General features: G+C 39.1%; 1 protein-coding gene across 2 annotated transcripts; it reads left to right on the forward strand.

Moving 5' to 3' along the window:
* The first annotated feature begins 192 nt into the window (after positions 1-192).
* On the forward strand, positions 193-15503 carry LOC115929729 (mitochondrial ribonuclease P catalytic subunit-like). Of its 2 annotated transcripts, XM_030999623.1 has the most exons (7): positions 193-279; positions 10547-11784; positions 12204-12342; positions 12757-12906; positions 13411-13562; positions 13807-13996; positions 14613-15503. In XM_030999623.1, exons 2-7 carry the CDS (start codon positions 10754-10756, stop codon positions 14736-14738), a joined length of 1788 nt encoding a protein of 595 aa, XP_030855483.1. In that variant the 5' UTR covers positions 193-279; positions 10547-10753; the 3' UTR covers positions 14739-15503. The 2 variants fall into 2 exon arrangements, with proteins under 2 accessions (XP_030855483.1, XP_030855484.1); XM_030999624.1 differs by lacking the exon at positions 193-279 and having other exon boundaries at positions 10258-11784.
* The last annotated feature ends 337 nt before the right edge of the window (positions 15504-15840 follow it).

Consider the following 15840-nt stretch of genomic DNA (forward strand, 5'->3'; position numbering starts at 1 on the left):
AAACATCATTTCCCAAGAAACCCATCGTTCTGTCAGTAGTATCATAAGAAGAAAAGGTACATGGATTAGATGTTGACTGGAGAACAAAATGAGTGAAAGAGAAGCAAAGCAGTAGTATGTCCATGAGCAAAACAATGGACAGGATCAGGAGCACAGTATTGATTTTTTCTTCTCGAATTGTTGCATCGACAACACCATACTAGTAAGTGGTGAGAGGAAAGAAATTTTAAAAGTCGCCAGAATTTCTGTTAGCTGTCAAGTTTCACGGTATTTTGAAAGGTAAGAACCGAATTCTTGTTATATTGCACATTATTTTTCAAAAGAGTACATGATGAATCAACAAAGTTGAGCTCAGTAGGCCATATATTAAAACATCGTCCGCTACTGCGCATACTCTCAGTCCCATCTGCTTATTTTTTAGTTGGAAACATCGGGAATCCACGACCAAATCTGATCTGCTGCGCTCGTCTAGGTCCATGGCCGTGCATGTGCACCTGTGATGCTGGCTAATAATAAACACCAAACTCTAGCTTTCCGCACGCGTGAAAGTGAAAATCATTTTTGCAACAACAAGACAACCATGCTCTGACTTTATTTATTGTAGTAGACAGCCATTCTACAGCAATGCATGGTTGACCTCTGTTTTTAAATTATCAAGAAATAACATTTTACAAATAAATTTAACTCTACACGTGTGTGTGGGTGTGCACAAAATTTGAATTTGTAGATTTCTTTTTTAATTGTTTACTTTTTTATGTTTCCGTCGTACTTGTCATTTCCCTGTTGATCTATTATTTTATTATATTTTATTGAATCAAGTAGAGTCTATTATATTAATGTTTTGTAAACCGCTAGATTTTAAAAGACATCCTCAATCACTTTTCTTTCAAGATTAGATTGGACAAGCACTGGTCCTCTCAGCACCAAATGCTTCCATAAAATTTATATGTGCGTCCACCCGCCATGCGAGCAAAAATTGTTCAGGTTCATTTTTTGAACGAAGCACCACTGAATGAAACGACCTGAAGTTTCAACAGGATCACCTCACACTTCTGTATACTGATGCTGATGCTGACATTTTACTCTAAATTAAATTTGCTTCAGCCATATTTAATCAATAAATCAGATCAACCAATTACAATCAATCCTTGATCATAAGACATGGAAAGCTTGCTTGGGTGGAAGCAGAAAAAGTAGAGAAGGAGAATAAGGATTTGTCAGAAAATTGTTTAAGGATAGACAATTTTGTCAACCTATTTGTTTGTGGAGTTGAGATCGTCTATACCATAGGTGATGTTGAGAAAATTCAAACTAGTTTGTTTTCTACCCAAAAATCAAATTCTTATGGTAGAATATACATTTCTTTTGTGTGAGGAAATGTAGAATTATCAATATTGTGGCGGCCGCCCCCGCCTCCGTCTCCAACCTCGACCTCTACGTCGGGATTATTCTCATTCCCAGCTGGGGAAACTGATTCTTTATATCTGTCAGGATATTCGTCAGCCGACATTATTTATAATGTATGTCCGAGCGGTTAGAGTAATTAGATCTTATCTTTTGAGGAAAGACGGGGGAAGCTACAATACTTATTTACGTTCGTTTCGTCGAAATATACGACTATGAAGGAGTACCAGTCAAGAAGGACAAAGTGTTTATAGACTCATAATTTCAGTTTCAAGACAAAAGAAAATGGTCAACTTTTATTAATGCATGTACTTCCAATATTTACATCTTTATATCACCACTGTCACAAATACCTTGTGCTTATAGTTATACTTAATAAATTTATACGATTGTCGTTATTATATTCGAATACATGTAATAAAGTGAAGGGCAATGATTCATTGGGATTTATGGGACTTGGGAGTTTTCCTCTTAGTTTAATTCCATAGCATCATAGGGGGAGAGGTGGACTTATAATATTCCTGCATCTTAATAATAGTGGTTCATTAATTCCAGCATCTTAATTCCAGCGTAGACTTCCTTGTGTACCTTTATATTCCAGGGAGGGAGAGAGATCTTATGTGTGGTACCAGTTCCGACGAGTGCCCAATTCCAAGACAAGTCCTTAGGTGGGGGGGATTTCCAGGGAGAGACTAATAGTTCTGATTCCGACGAGCGTCCAATTCCAACTCCTCCCGTTTTAGAAATGTTACGGGTTATAAAGGCATAATGCGGACGTGGGGGAAATCGATGCGCTAAGCGATCTTGAAGAGTACGCGCGCAGCGAAAATGGACTTAACATGAAGACTGTGCTAGTTCAGAGCAAAATATCTAAGTAAATCTCTTATTTTACCATTAATTAAATACAACACTCTGAATGACATAGTTGCAGTAAATATTAACAAGTTACATTGTCTAAACAACTTTCCATCCAAATTCATGTGATAGATTGATAAACAATTACAGTATAACATCTTAAAGCATCTCAATAATGGATCCAAATGTCAATCGCTCATATGCAAATTATTAACGTAAACATTGTGCGTCGGTGTATGATGACGCGCTTGAAAACAACAATCATTTATGTTAGGCCTCTTTGTTACGTCACGACCGCGGAGCGGATCGTTACACAGCCCTCCTCCTTACAAAATGCGTCCTCGCATTTAAAACATTAGGTTTTCCTGGGCGATAACCTTGTTACAATGCAACCTTGTCTAAATTCGATTGCAAGTATATACATGTATACAAACCAAAAATATCTTTACTCAATATTATTACCAATAAGGTAGGTGACATTTGGAAGAAAACACTTGTCTTATTTTGCATACTTTTCTTCTCCTTCTCTATTACCTCATAATCTCTCTATCAACACCAGTATCAATCAAATATACATCTACAACATAAGACATCTGCTTTTCTTCCAAAACTTGTCAATTCTTTGTTCCTATGCAACATGGAACGTGCACTTATATTCTTAAATTTTCATCGCCCTAGATTACCTATTACAAATAAATTCTAATTCTTAAATCTACTCAGTGGCGTTACAATGTCAATAATGTTCATTTATATACAATACAAACAATGGAATCTGTATAAGAAAGAGATATAGATGAGAAAACAGAGTTGAATAGAAGAAAGAAAGAAGTGAGATAGAAAGTTATAGAGAAGGAAAGAGGAGAAGGAAACAGATCAAAAGTAAAACAAATATTATTCTACTTTATTTCCACAAAACCATTTCTAATAAAAGAAATGTGCGGGTCTTCTATTCCTCAGTGGATAGCGTCGAGTATCTTCTTGTCTTCTATTTACAGTCACGTCAGGCGTTGAATCTTGATCAACCTCTTCAGAGTTGGACTCCATCTCTCTGGCATCATTTCCAGCGTCTTCCCGTCTAGTATGAGCTGTCTTCCATTCCTTAGGCTCGTCTCCTTCACATGGCTTCAAACGGTCAAAGTGTACAACCTTCATCTTGGTTCCAGGGCTCTTTTGGATTCTGTATGTCACATCAGACAGCTTCGTCTTAATCTTGAATGGGCCATTCCATCTGTAACTTAGTTTGGGACTGATGCCTTTGTGTCTCTGATTATTTCGTAACCAAACGAAATTTCCTTCCTCGTAACTACTTCCAGCAATCTTCTTGTCGTAGTTTCTCTTCTGTCTTCGGAGATTCTTCTGACTGTGCTCAGTAATCCTTGTATAGACTTTATCCATCCTGTCTCGTAGTTCCTCGACGTAGTCTGTTCCAACTTCCATATCTGGTTGGATCATGTACTGATCTGAAAGCATTTTCAGTTCTCTTCCGAACATCATCATGTTTGGCGTTTCTCCTATTGTCTCATGAACTGAACTTCTGTATGCCGTTGTAGCTATGTGTACATACTTGTCCCAATCTCGCTGATTCTTTCCAGGCTCTATTAGCGTGACAAGCATATCGAGCAATGTTCTGTTGAAGCGTTCAATCATTCCGTCTGATTTAGGGTTATATGCCGTCGTCCTTGTCTTCTTTATTCCCAAGATCTGGCAAACTTCTTTGAACAACTGTGACTCAAAGTTCCTTCCTTGGTCTGTGTGAATCTCGGTTGGAACCCCGTATCTACATATAAACTCTTCAACTAGTTTGGGTGCCACAGTACTTGCTTTCTCATTAGGTATGGGATAAGCTTCTACGAACTTAGTGTAGTAATCAGCTACTACCATTATGTACTTATTTCCGTCATTCGTTTCTGGCAAAGGTCCTAGTATATCAAGAGCGATCCGTTCCATCGGACTTCCACTTCTTCTCTGCTGTAGAGGTGCTCGCCTCTTCTTACCAGCTGACTTCCGTCGAGCACAAGATTCACATTTACGGATGAAAGACCTCACATCTGCCTTCATTCCTACCCAGTAGTATCTCATCTGACTACTCTTCAGTGTCTTAGTTGCTCCCAAATGACCAGCTAAAGCACTACCATGAAGTTCTTTCAAAACTTCATCTATTTTCCTTCCAGGTAATACTAGTCGCCACTTCACTTCTTTGCCATCTATAGATTCCCATCTACGATAGAGTATTCCATCTCTGATTTCAAGTTGTTCCCAATGCTCTAACAAGACTTTAACTTTCTTAGACATTGCGGAAACTTCTTCCTTTGGTGGTCTGGTCTTCCTTTCCATAGCCTCTAGCACAGGCTTTATATTTGGGTCGTCTAGCTGATCTTTCCTCATCTCAGACAGTCTCTTCTCATTTGTCATCATTATTACACGGGCTTTGGCTGTTTCTTCCTCCTTGACCTTGAACTCGCACTCCAGTCCTCTTCCACACTGGCCACATGGTCTTCTCGACAATGCATCTGCATTCCCATGACTTCTACCAGCCCTGTGAATGATCTCTATATCATAAGCTGCGATGACCTCAAGCCATCTTGCCAGCTGTCCTTCAGGGTTTTTGAAATTTGTTAGCCACCTTAAAGCTCCGTGATCTGTTCTCACTGTTACATGTCGACCGTAGAGATATTGTCTGAAATGCTTCAAGTAAACGACAACTGCAAGTAGTTCCCTTCTTGTAACGCAGTAGTTCCGTTCTGCCTTACTTAGCACTTTACTTCCATATGCAATTACTCTTTCCTTTCCATCTTGTACTTGTGACAACACTCCTCCAATCCCATCCTTACTGGCGTCTGTGTCAAGAATGAATGCACCTTCCGTATTCGGGTATCCCAGAATAGGTGCAGTAATCAATCTTCTTTTCAACTCTTCAAACGCATCCTGACAGACAGAGCTCCATTCGAACTGTCCGGCACGGCGCTTTTCCGTGAGTTGATGAAGAGGTTTGGCTATACTAGCAAAACCTTCAACAAAACGTCTGTAGTAGGATGCAAGACCGAGAAAACTTCTAACTTCCGTCACATTCTTCGGCGTCGGCCATGTTTTTACAGACTCAACCTTCTCTGGCTGTGTTGAGACTCCCTTGCTTGATACTTCATGTCCGAGATAGGACACCTTCTTCCTGAACAGAAAGCATTTCCTTGGTTTTAACTTTAAGTTGGCTTGTCGTAGTCTATAGAATACTTGACGTAACCGTGAAAGTTCCTCTGGTATCGATTTACCAAAGATAATCAAATCATCTAAGTAGACAAGTAATGTCTCCCAATGCAATCCGGTTAGTACTTTATCCATCAATCTCTCAAAAGTGGCTGGGGCGTTACAAAGTCCAAAAGGCATCACGTTCCATGAGTAGAGTCCACCATCAGCTACGAAAGCTGATTTTTCCTTAGCATCTTTGCTTAAGCAAGGACCTTCGATGGAATACACACTGCCAACTCCTACTGAACAAGGCCAACAAAACCCTTGGGTTGCTGCGGAGAACCCTGTCACCATGCACCAAGGATGTGAAATCAAGAGCATACACAGCCCTGGTTCGACCGCAGCTAGAGTATGGCGCTGAAGCCTGGAACCCTCACACTTCTGGTGCTGCCGAAGGTCTGGAAAGGATACAGAAAACAGCTGCTCGTTTTGTCTTCCGCGACTACCGAAGATCCACGTCAGCTACAGGGCTTGTTTCCCAGCTGGGATGGGATAAACTGCACACACGTCGTCTTCTAGCACAAAGCACCATGCTCTTTAAAATACACCACCAGCTAGTCAACATTTGTCTTCCTCACCTCATAACCAAAGCTACATACATCAGCAGAAGAGACCACACACTCAAGCTCTCTGTTCCTGAGGCAACAATCGACTCCTACAAGTACTCATTTTACCCCCGCACCATTCGCATCTGGAATCAACTACCATTCACTGCAGTTACTGCCCCATCAGTTGCTGCTTTCCAGATGACCGCCCTCCCTGTCATCAGAGGGTTGGAACCTGCTGTAGGTTCCAGAATATTGTAAACCATATAGCAGCATGATTATTTTTACTTGCACGTCACTATTTTACTGTATAAAGAAATTGTACACCCTTTTGTTGTCTGCACCTTCACCTGCTGTCACAACACATCCCATCCCAGTATAGCTTGGAAAAGCTGCTTCAGGGATTACCACATCAAGTATCAAGTATTAAGCCTACTTGCCAGTATCCACTTGCCAAGTCCAGGGTTGAAAACCACTGCGCTCCTGACAAAGCATCCAATGTTTCGTCTATACGAGGTAGGGGGTAGGCGTCCTTGATCGTGGCAGCATTCAGTTGCCGATAATCCACGCAAAATCTCTGAGTTCCGTCCTTTTTCTTTACGAGTACAATGTTTGAAGCCCATGGACTATCAGTTGGTTCAATAAGACCTTTCTGTAGTAGCCCTTCCACTTGCTCCTTGATTTCGTCTCTCTGCCCAAAAGGGTGCTTGCGTGGTCGTTGTCTAATTGGTCGCTGAGTTCCAGTATCTATCTTGTGTTGTACCAAATTAGTCCTTCCAATATCATCATCTCCTCTTGAGAATACATCCTGAAATTCCGTCAATAACTTTGCCACGTCTTGGCGATACTGATCTGGTATTCCTTCTGTACTTCTCTTTAGCAAATCCCTCAAATGTTCCGGAACTTTTCCATCACCAACAGTGGTGTACTTGGGGACTTCTTGTACTTCACTTGTATCTATTACGGTCATCATAGCGATTGGTGTGTTCTTCTTTATTACTTTGTTGGAAGTAGATGGGTTGAATACTCTAACAGGCACTAACTCCTCCCCTGTCTTGATTAGAGTTCTAGCTGTAATGAGTCCTTTCTTCACTAATTGTTGTTGAACATTTCCAGCCTCTATTAAACCTAGGGTGTTAGGTTTAATTCGATCTCCTTCCTTCATTGATCCAAGTATTACAGCTTCATGTCCTGCGGGGATTGTAGTAGTTTCTGACGCAGTTATGCGGCAGGATAGTCTTTCTCCACTTTCATTCTTGCACTCTACTTTGCCCCATTTTGTGGTGAGTTGGAAATTAGTCAGATCAATGCTAGCCCCCATTCTTGTTAGATTGTCCAAGCCGAGGATTCCATCACTACTCACATCTGCTACCAAAACTGTAATTACTCCTTTATTTGGTCCTATCTTCATCTCATGAGTTATTGCTCCATAAATGGCTAATGGTGAACCATCTGCTAACTGTGCACTTATGCTACGATGTTGCAGAGGGGGTCTATCTTTTTCATCTAATTGTTCATATGATCGTCTAGAAATGTAAGAATCTGAAGCACCAGTATCAACTAGAAATTTGTATTCCTTGTCCTGAATGTGCACTGGAACATAAAGACCATCAACATTTTGATTTATACTGGGTATGAAACTTGTCTTTGTTTTGCTAGGTTGGGTCTCAATTAATTTTGGACGATTGGCCGCGCCACGACCCTTTGGGGCGACCACTTGTCGTTTGACTGACGCTGGTATCTTTGTCTTGACCAGTTAGATTCATCACTTGGATAGTTCCTTCCTCTTCGATCCATTTGTTTCTCACGGCATTCTCTTGCGAAATGGCCAGGTTTCTCACAATAGAAACATGTTTGGGTTTTCACATCAAATCTTCCTTGCGCTGTTTGACTTGGTCTTTGATTAGTTCCTGGTTTCTTCACATATCCCTGACATCTTTCCTTGTTAGGTTGACTTTCCATGGCTTGGCCTAGGACTTTGTTAATTTCATCTTTGATCATCTTCTCGAGATCCACTTCAGAGCCGATTCCTCTATTGTAAGTAGGCTTAACCTTCCATCCATTCCTCTCAGTCTCCGTCTGTAGAAATGTCTCAGTGGTTATTGCGGCTTGAATTACCTCATCTAAGCTTGTTGCCTTAGCATGAAATATTCCCATACGAATCTCACTACTACGAATAGCATCAGTAAAATGAATCCTAGCTAGTCTATCGACCCCTTGACTTTCAAAGTTTGGATATGCCTTATCAGTGAGTTCCCTAATATGACGTCCTAGTTCCTGAAGTGATTCTCCTTGACGTCGCTTACGATTCCTAAGTTCCAACAAATAGCTTTCCGCCTGTTTGGCAGAAGAGAACCTGAATGACAGTTTACTCTTTATTTCTTCAAAGTTCCACTTGGTGCCTCTTTGTTCTTCTAGTAATCTCAGAGCTTGACTTCTCAAGCTAGCAGCTAGATACTTGGCAGATTCCTCATCTTTCCAGTTGTTGATTCCGCAACAAGATTCAAAGTGCGAGGCGTATTCTTTCCAGTCGGTACTTCCATCATACTTGTCCGGCATGATCAGTGGTCGATGAGTAGTTTCCCGAATTCTATCTTCTTTGGCATGGCGAATATCATCATTCCTCTTTTGTGCTTTCATCTGGTTAGTTTCTTCCTTATGTTTCCTCGTCTCTATTTTGGATTTCCATTCCTAATTCCGGTCGTCTATTTGGTTTGAAGTTGAATTCCACTTCATCATCTGAAAAATCAGATAGTTCTTCCGTGGAGGAGTCTGGGCCAACAGTCCTCTTCCTTGGTTTCTTTGTCAACTTCATCATTTGCCCCATTAACTTCGTTAGTTGACTTAATATCCGACTTTGTAATTTCTCTGACCTACTCTTCTTTTTCTTTGAACTTTTTGTACTAGACATTGTCTCATCTGAGGAGCAACTTAGCTCATCTATTTCTTTCTTAGACTCTGGTACCTCCGCCATATTAATAATCCTACTTCTGACACCAAATTTGTGGCGGCCGCCCCCGCCTCCGTCTCCAACCTCGACCTCTACGTCGGGATTATTCTCATTCCCAGCTGGGGAAACTGATTCTTTATATCTGTCAGGATATTCGTCAGCCGACATTATTTATAATGTATGTCCGAGCGGTTAGAGTAATTAGATCTTATCTTTTGAGGAAAGACGGGGGAAGCTACAATACTTATTTACGTTCGTTTCGTCGAAATATACGACTATGAAGGAGTACCAGTCAAGAAGGACAAAGTGTTTATAGACTCATAATTTCAGTTTCAAGACAAAAGAAAATGGTCAACTTTTATTAATGCATGTACTTCCAATATTTACATCTTTATATCACCACTGTCACAAATACCTTGTGCTTATAGTTATACTTAATAAATTTATACGATTGTCGTTATTATATTCGAATACATGTAATAAAGTGAAGGGCAATGATTCATTGGGATTTATGGGACTTGGGAGTTTTCCTCTTAGTTTAATTCCATAGCATCATAGGGGGAGAGGTGGACTTATAATATTCCTGCATCTTAATAATAGTGGTTCATTAATTCCAGCATCTTAATTCCAGCGTAGACTTCCTTGTGTACCTTTATATTCCAGGGAGGGAGAGAGATCTTATGTGTGGTACCAGTTCCGACGAGTGCCCAATTCCAAGACAAGTCCTTAGGTGGGGGGGATTTCCAGGGAGAGACTAATAGTTCTGATTCCGACGAGCGTCCAATTCCAACTCCTCCCGTTTTAGAAATGTTACGGGTTATAAAGGCATAATGCGGACGTGGGGGAAATCGATGCGCTAAGCGATCTTGAAGAGTACGCGCGCAGCGAAAATGGACTTAACATGAAGACTGTGCTAGTTCAGAGCAAAATATCTAAGTAAATCTCTTATTTTACCATTAATTAAATACAACACTCTGAATGACATAGTTGCAGTAAATATTAACAAGTTACATTGTCTAAACAACTTTCCATCCAAATTCATGTGATAGATTGATAAACAATTACAGTATAACATCTAAAAGCATCTCAATAATGGATCCAAATGTCAATCGCTCGTATGCAAATTATTAACGTAAACATTGTGCGTCGGTGTATGATGACGCGCTTGAAAACAACAATCATTTAAGTTAGGCCTCTTTGTTACGTCACGACCGCGGAGCGGATCGTTACAATATCAAACCTAAGGTATCATAGAAAAAAAGTATGTTTGATAACCAAAATGGAAAAGGGGGATACTATGAATAAATGAGTGTTATCAATGTGTGACATAATGACTGCATTGACCAATTGGAGGTGCCCTATACTATAGATGTCATTGCTTTTATCAATTTTCAAATACATGTTACATAAATGTTTATCTTGTGTTTCTGCTTCTATATACTCAAAGCCTACCTTCTATGAAGTATAAGAAAGATAAGAAGAAACTTCAGAAAGACAAGAAATGCATTCTATAAAATGTTCTGATTTAAATTTTGTATTGCTATTTCAGAACTGATGGTCTTATAAGGTGTATGTGTGCCAAGACTGCTGTTTTCAGAGACTACTAGAACAGTAGAAGGTATCATTTAACTTTTTTTTCAAAGGAACCATTGTATGAGATTACCTGATATGACTCGAATTTGGAGGACATCCTGGAATGTTGTACAGTAATGAACCCTCCACAACTGAGATATTTATACATTTAAGCTAATGAAATATGATGGCCCTTCTTTCTTCAGTATGTAGCGTAAAGCAAATGGCTTCCAGAAGTGCTCAACTGAAGTCTTTGGTCAATAAGCTTTCGTTTCAAGAAAGAGCTGGATCATTCAGATTTCATAGTAGGACATCTCTGTGTATTTCACAAATTAGTATAGTCCAATCTGTGTTCACAAACCAAAGAGGGAAATGTGATTATATATCTCCCTATTACTTGAAAGCAAATGCAGGCCCATCGCACATATTCCTGCCTCAGAGGACATTGTCAAGTGAAAGCACTTTGACTCAAGTTGATAAGCACAGAGGAGAAATTGGGTCGAGAAGAAGTAGATGGCTTTTGGAAATTTCAAAAGACCAATGGTTTACAGCTGATCAGTGGAAACAAATGAAAACCAAGTGGATAGACGAGCAGCAGCAACGGAGAAAGCAATACATAGCAAGAACAGAATTTGAATATGAGCTGCATGCCATGGAATCAATTGCTGCACAACCATTCCCAGTTTCAGCAAAGTCTCTCATTGCTTTCATCAAGGATGAGCACACTGTCATGAAGAGTCAGTTAGTGAGTAAATGTCTTTTCATGTGTACAACATGTCAAGATCTTGAAGGGATCCTTTGGTGTGTGGATTGGCTGGAGGAGAACCAGGGCATGATGGACAAGGGAACCATAGCCAATGCTGTGTCAGGTCTATGCTTGACAGACAGGTGGCAGCAGAGCCATAGCTTTATTGCTAGGGCTGCTGATGCTGATTGTGTTACTTCAAGAATCCTAGAACCTTACCTGATAGCTGCTTGTGAGCATGGTGATGAAAGTCTTGCCAAATCTCTGCTCGAGGATCACTACTCAAAAGATCTCATTCCGACGGATGCTAGTGCTTTGAAAATCATTGCAACCTTCAAAAGCAATGCAGATGACGAATCTGTTCTGGAGGACAATGAGCACATAGTGACAAGACTTCTGGATTACAAGAGGGCAAAGAGGCACTTTCCTTCACAACATGTTGCAGAGGAACTGGGCAACTGGTTCAAGAGGTGATTTCTTTGGGGGTATTCATTTCATTGCTAACATGTGAAATCCAACATCCATCGTAATTTAGATGTCTCTTTTGGTAATGTTACTGTAAAGTTCTTTTGCACAATCATTCATAAGTGACATTAGTGAAATTGAAACAGAAAGAACATGTGATTGAATGAACACAATTAGAGACAGATGGGTTTTATTTCTTGGTATTTAATTGATGCAATTGATGAAGAATAAACCATTTAGATTTCAAAAAATAAAAATCTTTTCACGTAATCAGAATGCATTATAGTAGTTGCAAAACAGGCCTTAGACAGATGGCCCTGGCATAGCTGTTAAGATTTTGTTTTTAATGGAACATACGTTGTAAATGTTAGGTGTCTTGCTTGTATTATGTAATAGAGCTTATTTTTTACTACTTTTCCTGTAGCAAGCAGCATGAGACATGGAAAGTTTCTCACACCAAGATCAGTCATACAGGTGTTTGTAAGTCTTGCTCTAGTCATCTTGAACCTCTACAGACAAGTGGAGAAGAGTTCAACAATCTTAGAGAAGAGATCTTTAGTAAGGTATGTAGAGTTCAATGTCAAGGTTTTTCATTGCTTTGATATTTTTGTGCTTACCTTTTCTATCATATTGGCATCCCCTTTGCTTTAAGTTGATGATACATGTAGTTCTTAGCCCTTCATGTTTTATTTTTCCTCCTTTCCCTTGCTATAATATATATTCCAATCTCTATTTTGAAATAGATTTGCTTTAGTTATTAAGATAGGTTTGTTTGTTTGACTTTGACTGTAATACGTTGTAACAAAGTTTCCAGGAGGAGAACAATTGTTAAAAGGAAGGTACTGAGCCCCTTTCTTTCACTCCATGTTGTGTACTTGTATCCAGTCTCGTTTGTGATTGGAAACTCTTTTGTAAAAACTTTCTCTCTTTGTTCTCTCTTCCTCTCTCTCTCTCTCTCTTTCAATGTATATTATTAGGTAATCAGAGGCAAAGACATATTCAGGAAGACAACCCCAGAAGAGCTAGATGCCTTCATGAAATTCATTGATTCTGGACCTTCATATGACATTGTCATAGATGGTCTTAATGTTGCTAAACTCAAGAAGAGAAAGTCACCGGGTAAAGTGGTATGTTAATTCCAAACAAAATTATGTCTGATAGTTATTTGTACTCTTCCTCAAGATCATTGATTAAGTGATATTATTTTTGTAGATAAGACTTGTTATTATGTACATAAATGTATTATATTATCTTATTTTGTATTAGAAGTGAGAGTGAGGTAGTTTGCAGAGAATATGACTGTCAGTAAAGTTGTATTACTATTCAAAGAGTATTTGTCGTATTTCTGGGCCAACATAATTGCTTGTATTGTATAAAATATAAACCCTACACTTGGTTAAACTCGGTGGAAAGTCCAATTTAAATTGTAAAGTTAGACTGAGGTCTGAGTTTCCCCTTTGTTAACTTGACTTAGTCCTCGTGTCAGCTTGAACTGAGTTATTAGAGTATAGGCCAAATAGTTTTTTTAAAGGAAACTCGTGTTTTTCTATCTATTATCTAAAGACCACTTTCAAAGGCTTGCTACATCCTGGCACATTATTCACAGCTACATTATGTTTTCTCATTCCCAGCTGAGACAATTTGTGGAGTACCTTACCAAGAAGCTTGGCTACAGCTGTCTTGTCCTTGGGAGACATCACATGCTGAAACAACGAAATCAGTTTGAGAAAGGTGACATGGCTGTCATACAAGACCTTGCTGACTGCTTCTTTACACAAAACATGTAAATATCAAGCTCCATTATTATTATTGTAGTGTATGGACAAATTGAAATGTATTTAATGTACCCGCAGAGATTACAAACCCAACTTATGTGAGTAAAGGCATGGCTTTTCAAGTGCTAAACAGTGAAAGATATTATTGTATATCATTTCCATGTAAGTGTTTGCCAGATGGTAAAGATAATAATATTCCATACACCTCTCTGCAGATATGACCTTTAAACCCTTGTATCCTAACCCCTACAGGTCAGAGGATGACCCTTTCATGCTGTACGCCACCATGCACAGTGGTACAAAGACCAAGTATGTCAGTAGAGATCTGCTCCGAGATCACAAAGCCTTACTGAGTCCTGAAGCTCATCTGTCATTCATAAAATGGCAACGTACCCAGCAGCTCTCTCCTGTGGACTTTAGAGAAGGAAAAGCAATATTCAAGGTAATGATCACAAGTTTTATACATTTGCAATGAATATGCTATCCAATAGCTAATTGAGAGAGAGGGAGAGAGATAGGTACATGTGAGTATGTGAGTGGAGGTCACTCCCAATTGGTCAGTCACATTATGGAGCCTCAAATAGTTCCTTCTTTGTGTTGTGCCATTCTTTGGAAAGAAAAACCTTATTGAGGTCATTTGATTGTTCTAGATTGTATTGAATAGGTTATTACCAAAATGTCAAAATACAAACTTTTGATCGAGTGCAGAAATCTTTCATCATCATATCCATGTTACGTGTATCTCTTTCAATTAGCTATGTAATATAGGGTAATTATTCAAAATTATGATTTGCCTAGGATTGTTTGAAGATGCTATGCTCCAATGTGGTTTGATGCACTGGACTCTACTAAAGTTTAGAATAAAAAAATCAATATACAAATTTAAATTTGTTCAAATCTCAAACACAAAATTGTGGACATTTAGGAAACAGCACGACAATATACTTTCTGTGGTCTACACTGTCAAAGGAAGAAAACAAATGGGAAATAGAAGAAACCTTTAATTTTATGTCTGGATCACTAATGTTACAACTACTCTTCTGTACTTTTCACTGCAGGAAAATCTGGCTCATGACACTGTGATACAGTCCACAGATAAGAGCTGGCATATCCCCTATGATGACGGTCAACCACGCTTCTCATATGAGGTTCCCCTGACATGGCTGTGTGCTGTTAAAGACTAGATTATTCACAACTCTAACCATACAATGGCTATGCATTTTTGTTTTGCATTGCTCTAAGAAATTTGATTCATCTTCAAAAGTCAAGGTGATCTATTGGGAAATCCATGCTTACCTAGGAAATGGGATTTCTTTTTTAAAGAGACAACAAAACTTTCTAATTGATACTTCTTTATTTAGGCACTCTAACAGGAACATGTATTCATGAGAGCATGCCAACTATAGTCAAGCTTAACCTACCCAGAGTTTAATAATCAACTGATTGATGAAATGCCCATTGTACCCCCGTTTGTTCCCATAAATTACCATAATTATAAAGTTATAAACACAGACCATGTCATTATTTTAATTTCATGACTTTCAGCAGGATATTCCATGGCATTGATGCTCCATGCTCCATGAACATATCAGTGGACCTGGTACAGCCAAGGCTAACTCAAGTTGCATTTGTATGCCCCAACGCTAGTGCAACTTATGATAATACTGGCTGTCCTTATTCCTGATATTAAACTGCCCCTGTATTCTGATTTCTGAATTCTCCGGGCCTACATGTCAAACATATTTAATCAATAACAAGTTAGGAAACTTGGTATAAGCTAGTGAAACCATTGCATGCATTTGATTGCTTGGCTTTCAGCAGATTATGAAAAAGACATTTAAGTAAATTTTATAAAGTTTATATTTTTCAAATTTGTGTAGTTATTTGTTTCTAATTGACTTACTATAACTTGTATGATGTTACATTAAAGATACAATGACCACAAAGCTCTATTTGAGTATCACATTTACTTTTGTTTTATATTGTTTATCTTTGGGAAGGTGAGACATACAGAGATGGAGAGGGGGCAGAAGCTGAAAGAGAAGAGGGAGGGAAAAGATGGTGTGGGAGAGAAGAGTGTACATGTAGAGGGAGGGGGGGGGGGGGTTGTAGTATGAATATAATGATGAGTTATGAAAGAGTTACTAAATGCTGCAACAACCAGTTGAGTGTATTGGTGAGAGTGTTGTACAAGTCTTTTTGAGGGGCTGATCTCCCTTCATGACAGCTTTACCAGAGCTTTGCAAAAAAAATTGTTTTCTCTTGTAGCATTGGTTTTAAAATATT

The sequence above is a fragment of the Strongylocentrotus purpuratus genome, unplaced genomic scaffold (assembly GCF_000002235.5).
Source record: "Strongylocentrotus purpuratus isolate Spur 01 unplaced genomic scaffold, Spur_5.0 spur5_scaffold_5, whole genome shotgun sequence".
In the NCBI taxonomy this organism is placed as follows: domain Eukaryota; kingdom Metazoa; phylum Echinodermata; class Echinoidea; order Camarodonta; family Strongylocentrotidae; genus Strongylocentrotus; species Strongylocentrotus purpuratus.